Below are 14,021 nucleotides of genomic sequence, written 5' to 3'. Positions count from 1 at the left end.
AACACCGCCGCAGATGAATTATTTGATGCACATGCGCAATGATTTTTTGGTATGCAGCTGTATAGGTACGTATAGATATGTCGCAGTTCAGAAAAAATAGCAAGATATCCCCTGTGAAGTCAGTGGCTGAGAAGGTACCAAAGGCCAAGGTTTGTCCTTGGGTAGCACAATGGTTCAACATTCCTCAAGCTGTAGTAAAGACACTCCAGTTTGTGAGTAAAATGTATAGTTTACGATTGTTTATGCCTAGCGCCCTGTGCCTGTTTTGCAGATTCTCAGTGTTCCTGTGATTATTTTGCTGCTTTTATGGAAAAGTGAAGGTGTGACTATCGCAGATCTGAACAGGGGTGATGTCAATTATCGAAACACTATATACGGGTTCATTGGTATCGGAGCACTATCGTGCATCTATTCTGTGGGAGTGGCTACTGTTGGTCTTGCTGGAATAAAGCTCCCAGCTTTAATGGTAAATTCCCTTAGTTATGTAACTGTTGCTATCCATCGTCGTGCATGAGTGGTAAAAAATCTTAACACAGAAAATTACGACATGTTAATGTGAAATGAAGAGTTGCTGTCAGTAACCTGTAGTGCTAGATACCATATAGCGCGAAATTTTCGCGGCATTTAGATTTCGTGGAATGGCCTCTAAAAGCATTTCATTGCACAATATTCGCAGAATGACTGCTTACCGGAAGCCAAGCCTTTAAATCTTTGCACGTTGTTAAAATTGTTGTAAATTGTACAAAAACAAGCTAGGGAGGGAGTGTGCTATCAACTTGTCAATGTTGCATGATATTGGATTCTGTGGTAGATTGAATAGTGTCATGACAGTAGACTCGCTATTCCGGCTCTCTGAAGTACGGCCACCTCGATATACCGGCCATTTGGCTTGGCACGAAATGCTAGCTATATGTTTACTGCACAAAACTCACCCTGAAGTACGGCCACTCGCTATTCCGTTTACCGGCCAGTGCTGGCTGTCCCAAACAAGGTTTTCAATGTAATTTTATACGTATATTACGGCCGGATATAACGTTTTGGGTGTGGTTTAGCAAATTAAATTGGTAAATAGAGAACCATTAATTATCCTCGAGACAAGAACCACAAAAGTAGTCATTAGATTCGAGGTAAGGTCGTTTTTAAGCCGCGACTATTTCCTGAGCTACAGCCACCTCGCTATTCCGGCCAAGCTGCATGGTCCCAAGGGTGACCGGATTAACGAGAGTCTACTGTAGTTCTGTTGAGCTGTTCAATAAGGTTTAAAACCAGCTATACAGCATGTAGGACTGAGTAGTATCTATTGGTAGACTTTCTGAACTATATTGGGCCATAGAATATTTTCAAAGACGAAGCAGCAAGCCATTTATGTACACAGACACTTCACAAGCACTACAATAGTCTACATGCTTGCTAAGCAGCTTAGTTGACCCTTAGATAAAGAAGAGAGGGATTGGCAACGGAAGTTAAAACGTAGACTTTTGTGCAGGGGGTGTGGCTTAATCCTGAAACGATGCGTGTTGTCCCCCACCGTAACGCCGCGAAACACTTTTTTATGTTTGAGGCCTTACACAGAGCTTTCTAAGACCCCCCAAAACTTGATTTCCATGCTTCTTGATAATGTGTATTATGTGGAAATTCTCCAGATTGTTGAGAGAGCTAGCGGTACATAGCGCTTTTTTCACCTCTTTTCATCGTTTTTTAATGGCTATGTACCAATAGCTATAATATGGCTAAGATTGTCTAACTAAGTAGTGTCCTGGATCATATATAGCCTCAAGCATGGAAATGAAGTCTAAAATCAGCAGCAGGATTGTTATACTGACAGTAAGACAATCAGTTGTCTCCTCAAGCATTCCCAGCCTGTGCTTTACTCGAGGCTGTCTTCCTATGTTGAAGTAGACAGCCTCGAGTAAAGCCGGGAAACACAGATGGTTATTCGAGGTCGATTTTGTGCAAAATAATGCTATCTCAGCAATAATTCTCTGCTAATTCTGGGTATGGCTGTTCGTTCTGGGAGGTTATTTTTCTTTGCTAAAGCTGGTTGGGGACTAGAAAGCTGCTCGTTATACGGAGTAGAGAGGTGGTTGCTTTTGAGAGGTTGCTTTACATTGAAGTCATTGTAGTTTCAATCTGTGAGCTCTTGGCCGTTATATAGCATGTGATTGCTCTCGGAGGTGGTCGTTAATGGAGGTTCCACTGTATTTTACTGCTGAGTCCACTCTGAAAGTTATCGGAGCAACTGAAGTTTAGCACTTACAGCTAAGGCCTGTGTCAAATATTCAAACTATTATTCTATTATTTAACTTCATCAACCTATTATTCAAATTAAGTGATGACTCAACAATCACAGCAGCGAAATGAAACGCCTATAAATTATATAGCACCAAAAAATGGGATTTCAGAGCGAAATAGCACACTTTGTACACCAAAAAATGTGGTTTAACATGGGATTGGACTAACAAATTATAGCACAAAATATGTGGTTTCAACATGAGGATTGGTTTACAATTAGATTACTGCCTGAAATGTGAGCTGAGCTACTGTGCAACTCACTATTTTCACAGTGCCTATTACCGTATAGCGTGAAATTTTCGAGGCACTTATATTTGTGGATTGGCTTCTAAAAGCATTTCGTTGCACAATGTTTGCAGAATGACTGCTTACCGGAAGCCACGCCTTTAAATCTTTGCACGTTATAGATAATTCTAATTAAAGAACAATTTTTCGTGTAAGATTGCTAACCCATGAAATCCGCGAAAATTTCACGCTATGCGGTATTTAATAATTATATCAAAAAATTATTCCAGAATATTTGGCACATGCAGGCCTATTATACATACAGCTCACTATATAAAGCTTTTCTTGCACGCATGGAAGTAGATATCCAGCTGAACAGGTCTGTAGCCTGCATCTTCTTAGTATCTTTGCTTACAGCAACCATAGATAGAGCAAAGAGGGATTGGCAACAAAATTGACCTTGAATAACCATCTGTGTTGCCCCGGCGTTACTCGAGGCTGTCAGTATAACAATCCTGCTGCTGATTTTAGACTTCATTTCCATGCTTGAGGCTATATGTGATCCAGGACACTACTTAGTTAGACAATCTTAGCTATATTATAGGTGCTATTGGTACATAGCCATAAAAAACGGTGAAAAGAGGTGAAAAAAGCGCTATGTACCGCTAGCTCTTTTTCAACAATCTATAAAAAAATTTTGGGAATTTCCACATAATACACATCATCAAGAAGCATGAAAATGAAGTGTTGGGGGGTCTGAAAGCTCTGTGTAAGGCCTCAAACATAAAAAAAAGTGTTTCGCGGCGTTACGGTGGGGGACAACACGCATCATTTCAGGATTAAGCCACACCCCCTGCACAAAAGTCTACGTTTTAAATTCCATTGCCAGTCCCTCTCTTCTTTATCTATGCAGCAACTAGTCATTTTGCATAAACACGTCGATCAATTTTGCCAGTTTTACTATCACTTGTGTGTAAAAAAAATTTTTGCCACACTCAACCTGGCTGACAATGGATTCGCCCCGTGCATAATCTCTACACCGTATTTATTACCGTATATCTTCTAATTTATCGGACAGCAAAAAATAATTATTTTGGAAATTGTTCGGGTATAATTGGAACAGATTTTTATAGAGCATGCGAAGTGTCCGGAATAATTAGAACAAGCAAGCAGCTGCATGCGAGCTAGCTAAGTATGCGACTGAATAGTTGCACTAGCTATCTAAAACTAGCTACTCAAAGCTATCTAACTGCAGCACTCTAAGTCTTACTTGTCGTCTATGAATGCATGTAACAAGGTATTGTCTGGATATTTAGACGAATGTAATATTAAAGCACTGGAGTGTCCGTTACAGTATTAGAACAGCGAAAATTGCCCAAAAGAGTGTCCGGGGTAATTAGAAGTGTCCGATAAATTAGAAGATATATATACGGTATTTATTTAGTCGTTTGTTTTCCCAGCAATCCATCCTTGCTACAATCATTTTGATCACATGGCTACTTGGAGCTCCAGTCATGAGTGCAAGTATCGAGCAACTGTCCCATACTCAATATATCAGACTGAACGGAATTGATACCCTCTACTTGCTCACTGCAACGGTGAGCACACATCTTGTACCTAAATAGCTGATTTAGCTGTCAATGCTTTTTCCTTTCAGGGGCTTGGCTTTGCACTGTTAGCTGTTTGTCTAATTGATGTTCTCCTAGGATTTCAGTCGATGAGGAGGAGCATTGACCAGGAAAGCAAAGAGTTCACTCGAGAGATGAGTCAGTCCAAAAGCGTCATGATGGCTGTCCGTAGTGGACAGTCTTTTGCTGAGGCAAAGAGGACATCAAACAAGTCAATCACAAAACCAGTGGATGATACATCACCCCTGAAGAACTACGAAGTTGGTCAAGACCAGGACTAGACAAAGCCAACTCAAAAAACAGCATAGCATATTTATAACAGTTATGCTTATTTGTGAGGGGACATACACGAAGTACAATAACATAAACATGAAGCAGTGTAATTTGCAACAACTAATGATCTTTACCAGGGTCTCATACAGAGGGGGTGGGAGCCCTGGGATTTCCCCCCTGGAAATATGAAAAATTAATGTCGTATCAAATTGTACAGTGATTCAGGGGTCTACATGTACATGTAGCCATGATTATTCTAGTGTATGAATTGAGAAAAAGCCTCTTACATACATCAGGAGTGCATCATACATGCATAGATCTAGCGCATGGTACAGTCCATCAGACAGGAGATTACATGCACAAAATGCATGTATACAATTATTATTATGATACCCTTTGAAATTTAAACCTTACAACATGTACAAAGTAGGCCCATAGGCTCTGTACACACACTAGAGGTCAATTTGAGTAGCTTTTCTGCTTTGTTAAGGCGAGGTGAAGGTGTACAATGCAGTAAGAACAGTTAAGAAATAGACTAATTAACACAGTGGAACCTCTGTTAACAACATCTCCGAATAAAGACCAGCTGCTACATGTATATAACAGCCAGGTACCTAGTCTCGCGGGCCATACTCCACTATCAGATTGTGGAGTATGGCCCGCGAGACTACCAGGCAACCAGGTCCCAAATGAACAGTTTGTGTATAAAACAACCTCTCGACAAAGGCCACCTGAGATCTGTATAACAGCCAAAACATTGTTCCCCAGAGGTGTCCACTAAGCACAAAAAACCTCCAAATTGCACCTTAAGACAATTATTCCGCCAAATTTTCAACAGCGTACAACTGTCATCATTTCCCCCCCGACTAATAAAACACATAATCATAGATCGGACTTAGTATGGGTACGACTTCCTGTTTGTGTGTATTAATATTTTGTAGAACCATAAGACAGCTAACCACTGAGCAATAACACAAAGCTTTCGTATCAATGATGTTGAAAACAAAATGCTATATACATCATTTTCATCACAATACACAAATAGTTCATTCGTACAAAGGAAACTCAAATGTCACTTCTTTACCAGTCAACCTTTTGTAGATAGCAGTAAAGACATCAACCTACGCAACGGAAAAAATGTGGTATAGAAAAAAAGCTCTTGTACGAGATTAATAGCTTTACCTTGTGTTCCAAGTTAGTTTGTTGGTTTTTGTCAAGGTGTCTAAGGAAAAAGATATAATTATATGGCAGGCTTTGGGGATTTAGAGCATCAGATTTCGCAGACAGAGAGTAGAAAGACTATAAGATATATAATTACTATCTCAATTTACTTGATTACGTACACAAGTTATTTACGGCTAATTAGAATAATCATACTCACACTTTAATAAGCCTAGAGCCATCAAGCCTGACCCTTATCCTCTTTCCTACAATTTCAGCAGGGTACACCAAGTCTTCAAGGATGGCATCGTGAACAGCAGTCAAGGTGCGACTAAAATTGAACCAAACATGAACATTATGATCAAAGACAATGTTATAACTACAAACCTTCTCGGCCTCAGTTGTTTTTGCCTAGTTCGCTGATTTCTCTTTGGCTTTGAGAGAATTCGACGTTGAGCAACAAATACAACCGGACGTCCGCTAAATTTTTTTTCCAGCTCTCGAACTAACCTCACCTAAAAATAATGAGAAATGTCTGATTTTTTATACGGGGATGGAGGAGGAATACATACACGTACACATTCTGTACACTGACCTGGATCTTTTGGAATGTTTTCTGCTGTGGAACAGGGACATGGACACAGATTGCCTTTTTCCCAGCAGCATCTATCTCTTTAGCTCCAGTGAAAACCAATTCTCTCAAAGTTGGTCGTATCTCAGCATTGGACTCTAGCTCACTCAAAGCCTACAAGAACGGGACGTATGTACATGGTAATTCAACCATTGACTATGATTGCATTACCACTATATAACAGTAAATAATCAGTAAGTAACTCACTTGAGATACTGATTCTTCAAACTTGTCTAGCTTCTCCCCTCCGGGTTTCTTAATCTTTGCAGCACTCATCTGTTGAAAATCAGTTACAATACTATCATACACTCACTCCAGTAGGTTCGATTCTTACTTAAATCACTTAGTTTAGTATGGATTAACAACACACATGTACCTTACCTCCTCCTATCCCAACCACGTTGTCAAAAGAAAGAAAGTGGATGCGCATGCGCAGCAATATCTACGCTTTGAAGACAACACATGACAGTCACGTGATTGTAGAGAGAAGACTATATAGAAGACTCCAGAGCTAGCTAGCTAGAGCTAGAACTAGAGCACAACAGAAGCAGGTATAGGGTGTAATCAATTAACTATGGAGATGCCTTATACATGCACATGCTCTCTAAGAAGTACAACTAAGCATGTTCAACAAACCTCCTAGAAACAAATGTTTTTTTTATTTTTATGTTTTTATAATTGTTATATAGGACCTGCATGAAAACCTACCGTTATGGTGGATGCAGGATTCCTATTCAAATAAAAATTTATCTATCTAACTGGAATTAATGCTCTACGTACCTGTCCTGTCGATCTTTCTCTGTTCTTGTAGCTATGGTTACTGGACAAGGTGTCCGAGGAGGAAGAGGAAGGTGTTTTACCCTGTGGAGAGACTTCATGAGCTGTGCGGCTCAACGTGGTAGTTATGGTCCTGGTGTATGTCAAGAACAAAGAGAGGACTACATGGAGTGCCTACATCGCTCTAAATTGGTAAACTCTGCCAAAAAATTATTTAATACGGCTCACCAACATGTTTTATGGCATGATTGTATAATAATTATGGATTTGTTGGATCTTTTTAGCTACAGTAGAGATTTACGCCAATTTTGTTCACAGGCATCGCGATTAGATACTATTGCTGAACAGAAAAAGAAACTTATCAGAGAAGGAAAATGGCCGCCAAAACAATAGACTGTTTATGTTACGTTAACTGTTGTCTTGTATTGTTATAATATCAGTCTGTGTATTGCATGTGTGTTTAGTTCAGTACAGTATACTTCAACATATCCACTGCCCGACTAAAATCTTCCACAGTTATACATGAGGAATATTGCACTACAAAGCCGATGGTGTATAAAAAGTAACTATACATAAAAATTATAATAATGAACTCTTGAGTCTTGATACTATATATGTATAAAAAGTATTAAAATTTATGTATAATTATATAGGAGTTAAGAGTCACCATACACTAGATTGACGTTCAAATCCGATCTTAAAGTCAAACTTTAATTCGATGTAAGTTTCTGGTTCAAGTGTTCCAAAGTTCAGTTTTAAATCGTTATCACTGGTAAAATCATCAGGAGTGTATGTGTTAGAGAGTTTGCCACTGCCTAGCAAACCCATGCGCTTGTAAGCCTCGGCAACAAGTTCAGAACAAAACAGACTGGACAAATCTTCCTCTGTGTTTCGAAGGAAACTCATGTATTTATCTTGGACATCAATTGAAGATAGTATCAGTTCAATAGTATCTTGCTCGTACGGTCTTCCTTGAACTTCTTTTCGGAAAGCTAGGAGCTCTTCGTACATTTGAGCTCGTTTCTCACTATCAATTCCAGTCAGTCTGCGAATGGCAACTCTGTCATACCAGCCAGAGAATATCTTTCGAGTGAGTGGGAGCAATTCCACACCTTGTCGTACTTTACCAGAGCTGATGTCCACGAGTCCTGTGCAACAATATTAATAACACTGTTAATAGGAAGTTATATAATTATTATTATGCTTGGTGCGCATGCACAAGCGAGGTATACGGTAGTGTGTGTGTGTGTGTGTGTGTGTGTGTGTGTGTGTGTGTGTGTGGACTTCTACAGCTGCTCAAGGATCAATCAAGTGCAAGTAAGAGATTGTATACGCTTTTAGTCCTGTTTTATTGATTTTAATTCGTAAATTTGCAAAATAATGCTTCGTTCTCGCTAGTTTTGCTTACTTGGAATGTAATTGCAGCCTTTTCAGAAGAATGCGTAGCAAAACTTGTTCACCGAGTGTTGCTACTCTAATTAGCTCTGCACTAGAACACTAGCTATTGGTAGCTTGCAAGAGCTGCAAGGCTCTGCTGATGCAGCCATTAATTTTAGACTTGAATTGTTGGCATCGATCGTTTTTTAACAACAATCATGGTCGATCATTACCCACTAATTGTTTGGCCTCGATTCCAGGTCGCACTGAAAACTGAGGCCTTGTGAAGGGCTACCGTATTACTAGAATGTTTTGCGAGCATCAAACATTTGCGATGGTTGATCAATTCGCAACAATAAAATCTGCAAAACCTTATTACTACAAACGATCGAATGCAATAGTTAGATCACAAAGGGTCAAACTTTCTGCTGATTTGGCTCATTCGCAAAGCTTTTTCACCCGCAAAATATTCTAGTAATACGGTATATATAATTAAATATGTACTGTGATTCTGCCTGCATCAGCAAAATTAAGTAATGCAAAAACAGTAGAACCTCGATTATCCGGCCTGCAATTTTCTTTTTAATCTAATTCAGATTAATGGGCGTGTCCCTTAAATGCGCATGTGCGTTGCAGCTGTTACTATGGAGACACGCCTACTTATCTTCTGCGCATGCATAGACAACCATGTGGCACTGCTGTTTATTAATAAAGTGGGTGGATCAAGGTGTCGTTTATCTATTCGGTTATCCGGCCTGCCTCAGGAACCAAGGTGTCCGAGATTGTACTGTATGTAGCTTTGGCACCTCACCGAGGCATTCACATCCGCGGTGCTTTCATTGTTTATAGTGATGCAGTGGCGTAGCCAAGGGAGTGGCAAAGGGGCAATTGCCCCCCCCTGGATCTCTACTTACCAGTCTCAGCTCTAGCTAGCTACGTTCTTTGTGTCTATATTATTTTGGTGAATTAACAGTTACACGCATGTGGCATAACCAAGAATCACATTCACAATCAAACCAGAGATTGAAGAGCAATCTCTGCTCAAATTCTGGATAAAATCTTAGAGCCACGGCAGAGCTAATTAACTCTCAATCAATAATCAAGTATCAAGTATCAAGTATCCAACTATGGACAATAACTGTATCTAGAATCTGCCTCCATTGAAATTATTTTGCTTATGACAGAAAGTGAAATTTAACCGCAACTAATTGAAAGGAGTGTGGCTTCCGACCTAAACATTTGGGGCGCTAGCATGCCCGGGAAAAACCTAGTTGCCCCCCTTTAAATAAATCTTGGCTAACGCTCCTGTGGTGTGTGCAGTAAGCTATATACATGTAGGAAATATACTTGCTAGGTAACCGTAATCTAATCTCGTGCATGTACATGTACATACATACCTGCTTTGTTTGTGCTTGCTTCCCATAGTAACAGCTTAGACACATACTCAAACTTCAGAACCTACATTATAATTACATAGCTAGGTACAGTTTATTACATAGTCAAAATTAGTTCAAGTACTTACCAAACCGACATGAGAGAATTGAGAGTGGTCAAAGAGCTTGATGAGTGCTCCTGAGCTGGTAGCTCCTGAGAACAAAACAAGATCGCCAGTTTGTAGCTGATTAGCAATGCTGTTGAAAGGTACTGTGGTAATTTCTGGAGGTGGCATGATTCCATTACTACAGGAATGTGGGGATGTTATGATAAACACCAGTGGCAGGAAAGACATTAAGGGGTATACTTACACAATCTTTGTAAGAAACGGGGGATCTCCAGATGCAATTGGTCCTTTCTTTACTTTAGGTAGCTTAATGTAAGCCGGTTCAGACAGTGGGAGCTTGCAAATGAGGTTATTTGGGGTGACTGAATGAAGGTCCTCTTCAAGCTCGCCTATGTGCTTATAAAAATGTGCAACCATAAATGTGCACAAAATAGCACTGCGTTCTTCTGGTGTAGAGGCTTCTTCCACTGCTACAATTTCTTTCTCTGAGAAGGAAATAGTAGCGAGATCTTTGATCATTTCCATTATTTCCTGACAGTCGAACTTTTTGGTCGTGTTTAATCGGTGCACTGCTGCTTTGCGATAGTCCCCATAGAATATTCGTGTGGTGGCCGATACGGTATGTGCGTCCCTAGAGACATGTGGGTTGAACTTTTCGAAAGAAAGCGGTTTCGTTTTACCCTTCAACAATAGGAGAGGGAAATTGGATGAGTTGCAACTACTGTGCCTGACAAACACTGCAAAATGTGGAATTCTGTTTTCTCCTCGATACAACACAGCGAGATCACCTGTCGAAAGCATATCTTCAATCTCCGAGAATTTTATCGGCTTGTCTTCCGTACCATGGCCATCCTTTATAAAAGGACTCGTCAGCTGCATGTTAGTAGGCTGCAAAAGTTGCATCATGAATCAGATGTATTTGGTTTCTTAGCTTACGCTGACTCACATTGTCGGTTGAACTTGAGGGAACATGGCATCCATCTGGACCATCATCGACATCACTGTCCCTTATGCAACTGTCAGAAGACGTACCACCTGGCTGATGTTCTGTTTGCTCTCCAGAAGTGCAGTTCCCCATATTGACTTGACTAGACTAGACTGTACTATGCATAGAATTTAGAATAATAAGACCTCACCCATTCTAAAAGTTTACCTTTTGTGTCACTGTGGTATGGTCCCAGGTAGATCTACTGTTCGATATACTGCACCAAGCTCTAATATTAACCAGGCGCACGCCCAAGCAAGAGAATGAAAGTTGTTTTGTCGAACTCAACTCGAACTCGGGTATTTATGCAGAAAGGTGTGTCTGTGTACAAAGTCGTAATTATTATAGGATGCACTTGGTTGTTTTCAGCCAATCAGATCAATTGTATAATAATTCATCTCGGGGTCAAATTCAAGGGGAATCATTCCCCCCTGAGAAAAGGTCCCCTAGACTAACATGCTGCATACCGGCGGTAATTTTTAATTGTGCACACATGTGGAAGAGGATAAGTAGAAGAATTCTGTCTTATCAATTTGCACTGAGGTCTTCACTGGTACTCACAATGGGTAAAGAGAAGAAGAGTTACTATGCTGTAAGACGTGGCAGAAAAACTGGAGTGTACACATCATGGTAAAGAACAAAATTATATCTTTAATAATTATTATAAGCTCTCTCCAGGGATAAGTGTCAGGCTCAAGTCAATGGGTTCTCAGGGGCAGTCTTCAAAGGGTTCTCTACCAAATCTGAAGCCGAAGCGTATGCTAAAACGACTGGAGGGTATTCTGCAGTTGCACGTAGTACATATTCCAGAGCCAGAGGTAGAGGCAGGTAATTTTCCCAAATGGATATGTCAGACATAATTATTTGTTAACTCATCTATATAGGGCTGGACGCTATTCAGGCAAAGATTTCTCTACCGAAGATTGTGCTATACCAACTGGTGGGTATTCTGCAGGTGCACACAGCAGAGGTAGAGGCAGGTAATTCCCCCAAGTTGATATCAGACGTATTTGTTGACTCATCTATATAGGGCTGGACGCCATTCAGGCAAAGATTCTTCTACTAAAGCTGAAGCCAAAGATTATGATATACCAACTGGTCGGTATTCTGCAGTTACACATGGCAGAGGTAGAGGTAGAGGCAGGTCAGTCCCCCAAATTGATATCAGACGTATTTGTTGACTCAACTATATAGAGCATCAGACAAAGGGTTCTCTACTAAAACTGAAGCCCAAGATTATGCTATACCAACTGGTGGGTATTCTGCAGGTGCACACGGCAGAGGTAGAGACAGGTAATTTCCCTAAATTGATATCAGACGTATTTGTTGACTCGTGTATCCAGCTATTCAGGAGCACATACCGCCTATGCTGAAGACTTTACAAGCGGCAGTAGGTAAGTAACCATTAAATTTTGTGTTAGGTCAATCGAGTGACTTTGTTCGTATCCGTAGTACAAATGTGATATGTTTACAAATACCAAATAGTGTTATACGTTATACCACATCTCAAACCAATTCAGTTTATTAAGGTTACTTATATTATAATCTCAACACATGTTGCATGTTTTCACCCCCCCCCCCCCCCCCCATACCCTCCCTATATTCCCTAAGCCTCTATGTTTATCAGTGAAATTTCCTATATCTTAGGTCAAGTAGTTATGGACGTTCCTCCAACAGAAGGTCCAGATAACACAACAAGGTTAATTATCCTAACACAACATTCTATAGATCAGCGTCAAAACAAACTCATTCAAGATGTTACTCGTGTGGTGGGCAGAGTAGTCGCCCCGTAGTATATTCCGATGGTAGCTGCTTTGGTAATGGCTACGGAGGAGCATCTGGTGGAGTTGGTGTATTTTGGGGAGACAACCATCCCTAGTAAGTTACTAAGTAACTCGTAACGTCTGTGTGTACGTAGCTGTCTTTGTGTATTTGCATTGTCTGTTGCTTGTTTGTACTAGTAATGTGAGTGAGAAGTTGGAAGGTCACCAGACAAACCAGAGGGCAGAGCTTGTGGTAAGAAAGTGGACAACACCTTGTTTGGTGCTAACGTTTTCCTTCTCAGTCTGCTTGCAGGGCTTTGGAAACTGCCATACAGCAGGGGTACAGTGCAATTGAGCTGAAAACTGACAGCACCTATACCATTAAATGTAATTTAAATTCACATCATGTTCTGAGAAATAATTATTGTTATTCCTTGTGCAGCAATAACTGAATGGATCCCGAAATGGCGAGAAAATGGATGGAAGACTGTTACGTCTAAAGCTGTGAAGAACCAAGAAGATATTGAGAGGCTGGACTGGCTCTGTCAGCAAATCGATGTTCAGTGGGTACGTTTGTTGCATTATGATTTCCTCCATTAACGTACAGTTCTATATTCGTCACAGACATATGTACCTGGCCATAGAGGTATTCATGGAAACGAAGTAGCTGATCACTTGGCTAAGGCTGGCTCTCACAAGGACACCTAATGTAACCTAATGTAACTTGCAATCATCTTCACTTATCAGTTTCCCCCCTAATTAACCCATCAAATCATTTACTCGTTTAGTAAATATGTTGTGTTGTGTTTATTGACATTTATTTATTCATTCACAATAATAAGTTACAAACTAAAATGACAATGGTATGTTGCTGACAACTCTAGAAGAGCTAAACACAGTTGTACACTTGAGCCAAACACTGATCACTCTGCAGGGAAAAATGGACTAGTGATAAAGACATGCTACCAATTAAGTAGAGACGCTTCACCTTCGAAACTGGCTTTCATACTTGCTGCTACAGCTTTAGCATCGTAGTTCTTGTAGAAATTCTCATACAAAGTTCTTCTAGGCTGGCACACTCCAAACCACCACATGGCCCCAGCTGCCCAGCCCAAAGTCATTGCAGTAACTAAATCCCGCATCACCTGCCTCTTCAAGGCACCTCTCAATTGCACTGGCATTATCCTGTAGCAGCCAAGAAACATACACATTGGGCACTAATTGGAAACAACTGAACATAATTATCATATCTCTTTATATAAACTAACACTATCCCACAAGAATAAGTAGATCTACATACAATATACAACATAAGAAGTCAGTTGAAACTCACTTACAACAGATATCCAGAAACGTACGTAGGTTAACACTATAATTATATTATATCAGATCCAGAGGTCAACAGGGT

The 14,021-nt window shown here is 40.2% G+C and overlaps 4 protein-coding genes across 10 annotated transcripts; 2 read left to right on the top strand and 2 right to left on the bottom strand.

Moving 5' to 3' along the window:
* Window positions 1–54: 54 nt before the first annotated feature.
* LOC135331955 (uncharacterized) lies at window positions 55–4,612 on the top strand. Of its 3 annotated transcripts, none has more exons than XM_064527267.1 (4): window positions 55–149; window positions 272–466; window positions 3,978–4,115; window positions 4,175–4,612. In XM_064527267.1, exons 1-4 carry the CDS (start codon window positions 78–80, stop codon window positions 4,424–4,426), a joined length of 657 nt encoding a protein of 218 aa, XP_064383337.1. In that variant the 5' UTR covers window positions 55–77; the 3' UTR covers window positions 4,427–4,612. The 3 variants fall into 3 exon arrangements, with proteins under 3 accessions (XP_064383337.1, XP_064383338.1, XP_064383336.1); XM_064527268.1 differs by having other exon boundaries at window positions 71–134; XM_064527266.1 differs by having other exon boundaries at window positions 71–212; window positions 4,175–4,611.
* Window positions 4,613–5,398: 786 nt separating this feature from the next.
* Window positions 5,399–6,682, bottom strand: LOC135331959 (small ribosomal subunit protein eS7-like). Of its 2 annotated transcripts, none has more exons than XM_064527281.1 (7): window positions 6,592–6,682; window positions 6,418–6,486; window positions 6,175–6,324; window positions 5,967–6,094; window positions 5,800–5,910; window positions 5,601–5,640; window positions 5,399–5,539 (listed from the first exon to the last, which is right to left on the bottom strand). In XM_064527281.1, exons 2-7 carry the CDS (start codon window positions 6,484–6,486, stop codon window positions 5,465–5,467), a joined length of 573 nt encoding a protein of 190 aa, XP_064383351.1. In that variant the 5' UTR covers window positions 6,592–6,682; the 3' UTR covers window positions 5,399–5,464. The 2 variants fall into 2 exon arrangements, with proteins under 2 accessions (XP_064383351.1, XP_064383350.1); XM_064527280.1 differs by having other exon boundaries at window positions 6,587–6,663.
* Window positions 6,683–7,466: 784 nt separating this feature from the next.
* Window positions 7,467–11,184, bottom strand: LOC135331907 (uncharacterized). 3 transcript variants are annotated; one of them, XM_064527196.1, is made up of 6 exons: window positions 11,019–11,183; window positions 10,812–10,968; window positions 10,110–10,753; window positions 9,887–10,043; window positions 9,762–9,822; window positions 7,467–8,135 (listed from the first exon to the last, which is right to left on the bottom strand). In XM_064527196.1, exons 2-6 carry the CDS (start codon window positions 10,941–10,943, stop codon window positions 7,651–7,653), a joined length of 1,479 nt encoding a protein of 492 aa, XP_064383266.1. In that variant the 5' UTR covers window positions 10,944–10,968; window positions 11,019–11,183; the 3' UTR covers window positions 7,467–7,650. The 3 variants fall into 3 exon arrangements, with proteins under 3 accessions (XP_064383266.1, XP_064383264.1, XP_064383265.1); XM_064527194.1 differs by having other exon boundaries at window positions 10,812–10,963; XM_064527195.1 differs by having other exon boundaries at window positions 10,812–11,184.
* Window positions 11,185–11,291: 107 nt separating this feature from the next.
* Window positions 11,292–13,798, top strand: LOC135331917 (uncharacterized). Of its 2 annotated transcripts, none has more exons than XM_064527207.1 (11): window positions 11,292–11,480; window positions 11,529–11,678; window positions 11,735–11,830; window positions 11,881–11,994; window positions 12,045–12,143; window positions 12,194–12,244; window positions 12,579–12,728; window positions 12,812–12,866; window positions 12,916–13,000; window positions 13,056–13,176; window positions 13,238–13,798. In XM_064527207.1, exons 1-11 carry the CDS (start codon window positions 11,344–11,346, stop codon window positions 13,278–13,280), a joined length of 1,101 nt encoding a protein of 366 aa, XP_064383277.1. In that variant the 5' UTR covers window positions 11,292–11,343; the 3' UTR covers window positions 13,281–13,798. The 2 variants fall into 2 exon arrangements, with proteins under 2 accessions (XP_064383277.1, XP_064383276.1); XM_064527206.1 differs by having other exon boundaries at window positions 13,056–13,180.
* The last annotated feature ends 223 nt before the right edge of the window (window positions 13,799–14,021 follow it).

The sequence above is a fragment of the Halichondria panicea genome, chromosome 2, assembly GCF_963675165.1.
Source record: "Halichondria panicea chromosome 2, odHalPani1.1, whole genome shotgun sequence".
NCBI classification, from domain to species: domain Eukaryota; kingdom Metazoa; phylum Porifera; class Demospongiae; order Suberitida; family Halichondriidae; genus Halichondria; species Halichondria panicea.
The sequence above is the reverse complement of the archived record's forward strand: the minus strand, read 5'-3'. Positions and strand labels throughout refer to the sequence as shown.

Excerpts from the sequence above, each read along its gene's own strand:
- LOC135331907 (XM_064527195.1), bottom strand. The coding sequence starts at position 10,943 with ATGGGGAACTGCACTTCTGGAGAGCAAACAGAACATCAGCCAGGTGGT. Across the intron at positions 10,044-10,109 it reads CCGTTTCTTACAAAGATTGT|TAATGGAATCATGCCACCTC; the intron begins GTAAGTATACCC and ends ACATTCCTGTAG. Across the intron at positions 9,823-9,886 it reads AATTCTCTCATGTCGGTTTG|GTTCTGAAGTTTGAGTATGT; the intron begins GTAAGTACTTGA and ends ATTATAATGTAG.
- LOC135331917 (XM_064527206.1), top strand. The coding sequence starts at position 11,344 with ATGTGGAAGAGGATAAGTAGAAGAATTCTGTCTTATCAATTTGCACTG. Across the intron at positions 11,831-11,880 it reads CACAGCAGAGGTAGAGGCAG|GGCTGGACGCCATTCAGGCA; the intron begins GTAATTCCCCCA and ends TCATCTATATAG. Across the intron at positions 12,729-12,811 it reads TGGGGAGACAACCATCCCTA|TAATGTGAGTGAGAAGTTGG; the intron begins GTAAGTTACTAA and ends TGTTTGTACTAG.
- LOC135331955 (XM_064527266.1), top strand. The coding sequence starts at position 78 with ATGTCGCAGTTCAGAAAAAATAGCAAGATATCCCCTGTGAAGTCAGTG. Across the intron at positions 213-271 it reads TAGTAAAGACACTCCAGTTT|ATTCTCAGTGTTCCTGTGAT; the intron begins GTGAGTAAAATG and ends CCTGTTTTGCAG. Across the intron at positions 467-3,977 it reads TAAAGCTCCCAGCTTTAATG|CAATCCATCCTTGCTACAAT; the intron begins GTAAATTCCCTT and ends TTGTTTTCCCAG.
- LOC135331959 (XM_064527280.1), bottom strand. The coding sequence starts at position 6,640 with ATGCGCATCCACTTTCTTTCTTTTGACAACGTGGTTGGGATAGGAGGA. Across the intron at positions 5,911-5,966 it reads AAACAACTGAGGCCGAGAAG|TCGCACCTTGACTGCTGTTC; the intron begins GTTTGTAGTTAT and ends GTTCAATTTTAG. Across the intron at positions 5,641-5,799 it reads GGCTCTAGGCTTATTAAAGT|ACACCTTGACAAAAACCAAC; the intron begins GTGAGTATGATT and ends CTTTTTCCTTAG.